Source organism: Phocoena phocoena, chromosome 1 (genome assembly GCF_963924675.1).
Source record: "Phocoena phocoena chromosome 1, mPhoPho1.1, whole genome shotgun sequence".
In the NCBI taxonomy this organism is placed as follows: domain Eukaryota; kingdom Metazoa; phylum Chordata; class Mammalia; order Artiodactyla; family Phocoenidae; genus Phocoena; species Phocoena phocoena.
In genome coordinates, this window is record NC_089219.1 from 94,469,535 (window position 1) to 94,476,027 (window position 6,493).

At 46.1% G+C, this 6,493-nt stretch overlaps 1 protein-coding gene across 1 annotated transcript; it reads left to right on the forward strand.

Annotated features, from left to right (window-relative positions):
- Positions 1–4,929: 4,929 nt before the first annotated feature.
- On the forward strand, positions 4,930–6,275 carry PRMT6 (protein arginine methyltransferase 6). The gene has a single exon (XM_065894090.1). It carries the CDS (start codon positions 4,938–4,940, stop codon positions 6,063–6,065), a length of 1,128 nt encoding a protein of 375 aa, XP_065750162.1. The 5' UTR covers positions 4,930–4,937; the 3' UTR covers positions 6,066–6,275.
- The last annotated feature ends 218 nt before the right edge of the window (positions 6,276–6,493 follow it).

Consider the following 6,493-nt stretch of genomic DNA (forward strand, 5'->3'; position numbering starts at 1 on the left):
CATCACTAATCATTAGAGAAATGCAGATCAAAACTACAAAGAGGTATCACCTCACACCAGTCCGAATGGCCATCAACAAAAAATCTACAAACAATAAATGCTGGAGAGGGTGTGGAGAAAAGGGAACCCTCTTGCACTGTTGGTGGGAATGTGAATTGATACAGCCACTATGGAGAATAGTATGGAGGTTCATTAAAAAACTAAAAATAGAACTAACATATGACCCAGGAATCCCACTACTGGGCATATACCCTGAGAAAACCATAATTCAAAAAGAGTCAAGTACCACAACGTTCATTGCAGCTCTATATACTAGGCTTTAAAACACACTTTTAAACAACAGACCTTCAAATTAAAGAGGAAAAGAAATTAGAAATATGTATTTGTGGGAGGAAATCACATCAGGACCCAAGGTAAAATAATACAAGAAAGAAAGTTGATAGTTAAAAGCAGTATAGGGCTTACCTGGTGGTGCAGTGGTTGAGAGTCCGCCTGCCGATGCAAGGGACACGGGATCATGCCCCGGTCCGGGAAGATCCCACATGCCGCAGAGCGGCTGGGCCCGTGAGCCATGGCCACTGAGCCTGCTTGTCCGGAGCCTGTGCTCCGCAACGGGAGAAGCCACAACAGTGAGAGGCCCGCGTACCACAAAAAAAAAAGCAGTATAATACTTTACTTAAGTAAAAACAGAGACAGAAACATAAGATTAATAGATAACATAACATTAATACAAAAATATAAGCTCTTTAGGGGTAAGGATTTCTTTTCTTTTTTTTCTTTTTTGCGTTACACGGGCCTCTTACTGCTGTGGCCTCTCCCGTTGCTGAGCACAAGCTCCAGACACGCAGGCCCAGCGTCCATGGCTCGCGGGCCCAGCCGCTCCGCGGCATGTGGGATCTTCCAAGACCAGGGCACGAACCCGTGTCCCCTGCATCGGCAGGCAGACTCTCAACCACTGCGCCACCAGGGAAGCCCCACGGGGTAAGGATTTTTGTCTTTTTGTTTATTGATATGTCCCCTGTTTCTAGAATACTTAGTGCAGAGTAGAAGTCCAGAATGTTTGTTGAATAAATGAATGATTGGATAAATGCATGAATGTGTGTGATGCAGAAATCGACCATGGTTCTAACAGTCATACAAAACACATCTATGATCCTGTGTGTACTCAGGACTGCCAATCTGGAATGTGCAAATGGTTCAGATTCCAGCACAATATGCTAGATTCTTAATATAAAAGTGAGAAATAAAAAAATCTTGGCGTTCAAATGTCCATTGTCTAGCATGGAAAAGCCATATATACAAATAGCTTTGGTACAAGAGGATGAGCTTTGGTACAAGAGGATTGGGCCACAGACTGGTTGAAAAGCTACCAAAAAATGATAACATTTGAGGACTACCTAAAAAGATAAGTGAGAGGACAAAGCAGTACCATACTCAAAGCAAAGTTACAAAAATATCAAAGTTTACACTGTTTTTGGAGAATAATTTTTAACTGTAATCTGTACCAAGAAATATATATATATATATATATATATATAGAGAGAGAGAGAGAGAGAGAGAGAGAGAGAGAGAGAGAGAGAGAGAGAGAGTATACTTAACTGAAACAAGTTTTATGAAGTAATACTCACCTTTATTCATTTTGTGTATTTGATATTTTCTATTCTATTCTTTTTAATGCTGGTGAAGGTGTATTAAATCAATTTCAAGATCCATTTGTTTGAAAAACTATGAGTTTTCACATTGAATAGATGTGGTGAGTAGACCACTGGCATGAAAACACAAAGAACACTCTGCCAGCACAGCTCCAATTCTTCTCCCATCCAGGTGGTTAGCTGCTGAGCTGCGATGCTTAGAGAAGGACTACGATCTGGTCTCCTTCTTACTTAAAACAACTCAGTGTGGTAGAAAAGACAAGTAAAGAAATCGCTCTCTGTATCAAGCCAGAGTGCAGGAAAGGAAAGTGCCACAGGCCATTTTCTCTCTAATCTGGGCATAAAATCAGGGCTTACCATTATTCTATCTAAAAGGGTTATGAGAGTTTGGAAAGGGAATCATCTCACATCTGGGATTATCCTAAATTTGATCTATATCTGGATTTATCTCAGAGTTTACCAGAGTCAAATTGTCACACTGCACTACAAAAAACAAAACTCTCTTCTCCTTCCCCTATGAATAACAATTTAATTGCTTCCACAACAGTCTTCATTGAAGACTATTAAACACTCTATACATGTCAGGCTCTGTTCTAGTGCTGGGAACTACAATAATGGGGAAACAAAAGTCCAAGCCTCCTGGAGTTTATATTTTACAAAAAACAAATAGACAAATTACATACACTCAGCTAATAATAAAAGCTATGAAGGAAATAAAGTGTCTTGAGTTAGAAAATAGTATTTAAAGTAGCCAGGGAAGGACCTTCTTAGGCGGTAGTATTTAAGTTGAGGCCTGACAGATGAGGAGCCAATGAAGTGAAGTGCTAAGAAGAAAAACAACCTCGGGCTTCCCTGGTGGTGCAGTGGTTGAGAGTCCGCCTGCCGATGCAGGGGACACGGGTTCGTGCCCCAGTCCGGGAAGATCCCACATGTCGCGGAGCGGCTGGGCCTGTGAGCCATGGCCGCTGAGCCTGCGCGTCCGGAGCCTGTGATCCGCAACAGGAGAGGCCACAACAGTGAGAGGCCCGCATACACAAAAAAAAAAAAAAAAAAAAAAAAACAAGAAAAACAATCTTCCAGGTCCTGAAAGAGCGTATGTATAGACTTAAGACAGAAAAAAGGTGGAAGGCCCTGTATATCTTGAGCCCAAGAGAGAGCTGGGAAGAGAAGTATGAGATAAGCTGGGAAGTTACTTGAAGTTACTGGATTGTTTCAGTAACTGGAAGAAGAAGTTACTGGAGAATGACATGGTCCAAATTAGATTTTTAAAAACTCATTCTTGTAGCTTTGTGGAGAATGTATTAGACAGGAGTATGACTAGAAGTTGAGAGATCTCTTAGGAGACTGATTTCCATACAAGCAAAAATGGGAAATTAGACTAGGGTGTAGGCAGTGGATAAGGAGAAAAGAGGATGGACTCAGATATATTTTGGAAGTAGAACCAACAAAACTTATATTCAGATATTTCTTAAAAAAGACCACAAGTCAGTGAATTGGAAATGGGGTAGAGGAGTCAATGCATCTAAAAGAGGGAGGAAAGATTTTGAGGACAGAAAGAATGGGAGAAGTATACACTAATCAACAGCCTAGAAGTAATATATTGAAGCAGTCATATTTTCAACTCTAATCCCATGTCCTGCTCTGGGCCTCTATTTTCTTAAAACAAGATATCAAACTGGGCAGAGAGGAAATGCTCTGAGGATTTTTAGCCTTAAATGGCTGAGCCCAGGCCACCGAAAAAAGATAATTTACCCAATGAAAATAATGGAGCAAGATTTAACTAAAATCATTAAGAACATTTCTCACTCTGGCTGCACAAACTCCCTTGGTAGCTTTTAAAACTGTATGCGCAAGCTCCACTGGAGTGGTTCTGATTTAATTAGTTTGAAGTGGGACACAGGCATAGGTATTTTTAAAAAGCTCCACAGAGGATTCTTATGAGCAGCCAGAAAGCCCTGAGTTAGAAGTACAGCTGAGGATGACAGGTCAATCAGCCTATTTCATTCAATGACAGATTAATAGAGAGAATGGGGTGAAGGAACTTTTCCCGCAGATAAGGAATACAGGCTCATTGGTTTAAAAGACATAGTTTGAGACTACGAGAAAATAAAAGTCAATTTTCCTCGTGTGATTTTTTTTAAGCTGGGAGAAAATTTTTTCTCACCTTACTTGTGAAGAACACAGACACCCATATAGACATCACATGTATTTTAAAATGTATTTTATTTCTGCTATGAACAACCAAGAGGAAAGAGATTAACAGCTGATAGTTGACTGAAAGGAAAATGAAAGAGGAAGAGGGGAGTACCAATCTCACCCAGACAAGGAGACACACAGAAAAAATGAGTTGAAGCAGAGAAGTGATCACAGGGGATGAAGGATTCAGTTACCTCTGGGGGAAAAAAAATAATTGGTTACCAGAATACACCTGGCAATGGGTTTCACTGTATCACACCACTGTTGCTTTTCAACCGCTCCTTGGTTTGAACCTTTCCAAGATTTAACTCTTGAATGAGCCACAGAATTACCAGAGCAGGACTAAGAGCCAAGTAACCATTCTGCTAAAATAGAGACCAGAAACTTAATTTTTCAACTGCATTGAAGACTCTTTGTTGCTGGTGAATGGGTAACTGAAGGCAAGAGTAGTTATATAGCTTGCCCTAATCATTCCATTAATTTGTGGTCTCACTGGAATCCGAACCAGGGTTTTACACCGTTGGGTTTTTACTTTGTTCCATTTACACCTTTGCATCCTAACTCCCCTGAGAACTTTGTTCCATTTACACCTTTGCATCCTAACTCCCCTGAAAACAGAGAAGAAAAACATGTAGTGCAATTTCCAAATCTCCACATTTGGAGAGCTCTAAGAGTTGCAACTGTCCAGATGAAGCGGTAGTGTATGAACGGTGCCACCCAGATAATTCTGTGTAATAAAAAATCTGGGAGTTGAGTAGACATGACAGAACATGGATTTATTAGTTTTAAGTGGGCGTGTCCACTTCAGGAAGGGAGTGAAAGCAAAAGAGAATCGAGGATCTAAGGGAAGGAGGAGGAACGTAAAAAATCATAGAATATACGTGCGGAGTGGTGGGAGAGGGATTCCACGACACCAAAGCAACAGGTAAAAAAGCAGTGTTCAGCTCAGAGGCATCTGGCGGGCACTCGCCCGGTGCCCCGCCAAAAGCGGGCGCCACGAGCGCGCACTACAAATACCAGAAGCGCCCGCTTCCTAGAGCTCGCGCCGCGTCGCGCAACGCACGCCGGGAGCCGGCCCGAGCCGCCAAGATGTCGCAGCCCAAGAGAAGAAAGCTTGGGTCGGGGGGCGGCGGCGAAGGAGGGGAGGGAACTGAAGAGGAAGATGGCGGAGAGCTGGAGGTGGCCCTGCCACGACCCCGGAGGACTCGGCGGGAGCGAGACCAGCTGTACTACCAGTGCTACTCGGATGTATCGGTCCACGAGGAGATGATTGCCGACCGCGTCCGCACCGATGCCTACCGCCTGGGCATTCTGCGGAACTGGGCAGCGCTGCGGGGCAAGACCGTGCTGGACGTGGGCGCGGGCACCGGCATTCTCAGCATCTTCTGTGCCCAGGCCGGGGCCCGGCGCGTGTACGCGGTGGAGGCCAGCGACATCTGGCAACAGGCCCGGGAGGTGGTGCGGCTAAACGGGCTGGAGGACCGGGTGCACGTCCTGCCGGGGCCAGTGGAGACGGTGGAGTTGCCGGAGCAGGTGGATGCCATCGTGAGCGAGTGGATGGGCTGCGGACTCCTGCACGAGTCCATGCTGAGCTCTGTGCTCCACGCGCGGACCAAGTGGCTGAAGGAGGGCGGTCTTCTACTGCCGGCTTCCGCCGAGCTCTTCGTGGCGCCCATCAGCGACCAGATGCTGGAGTTGCGCCTAAGCTTCTGGAGCCAGATGAAGCAGCTCTACGGTGTGGACATGAGCTGCCTGGAGAGCTTCGCCACGCGCTGCCTCATGGGCCACTCAGAAATCGTGGTGCAAGGCCTGTCCGGCGAGGATGTGCTGGCCCGGCCGCAGTGCTTTGCTCAGCTGGAGCTGGCCCGCGCCGGCCTGGAGCAGGAGCTGGAAGCGGGGGTGGGTGGGCGCTTCCGCTTCAGCTGCTACGGCTCGGCTCACATGCACGGCTTTGCCATCTGGTTCCAGGTGACCTTCCCCGGAGGGGACTCGGAGAAACCCCTGGTGCTGTCCACCTCGCCTTTTCACCCAGTCACGCACTGGAAGCAGGCACTCCTCTACCTGAACGAGCCTGTGCAAGTGGAGCAAGATACGGACGTTTCCGGAGAGATCACGCTGCTGCCCTCCCAGGACAACCACCGTCACCTACGCGTGCTGCTGCGCTACAAAGTGGGCGACCAGGAGGAAAAGACCAAAGACTTTGCTATGGAGGACTGAGCGTGGCTTTCTCTCCCAGCTACCTCCCGAGGCGGCCAGACCTGCGCGGTAGAGGCGGAGGGGGGTCGGAGGAGAAAGGGAAATCTCACGTGCAAGTAGGGGACATTATCTTCCGTCTCCCTTTCCCCTTAGGGCTCCTGGGGAGGGAGAATAACTTCAGTCTCCCTTCGAGGAGATTCTTCTGGCGATATTTATTAAAAAGTGATTTCGATCCCCCTCAACGACCGAAACAGCGTGTTTATTAATGGCCCTTTAAGCCTCAAAAGCACGTAGTACCAAGCACTTGTATTTCTTTTGTTTCATGCAAAAAAGGGGGAAAAAAGAAAGAAAATGTCAGTTTGTGAAGGCTCCATGCACATCTCAGACACCTCACACCCTAAGTCTAAAACCAGGGAGGGGGTGAAGGGGTTTATAATTAGACTCCATAA

Bases quoted from the DNA above. Each gene is read 5' to 3' on its own strand.
- PRMT6 (XM_065894090.1), top strand. From the start codon at position 4,938: ATGTCGCAGCCCAAGAGAAGAAAGCTTGGGTCGGGGGGCGGCGGCGAA.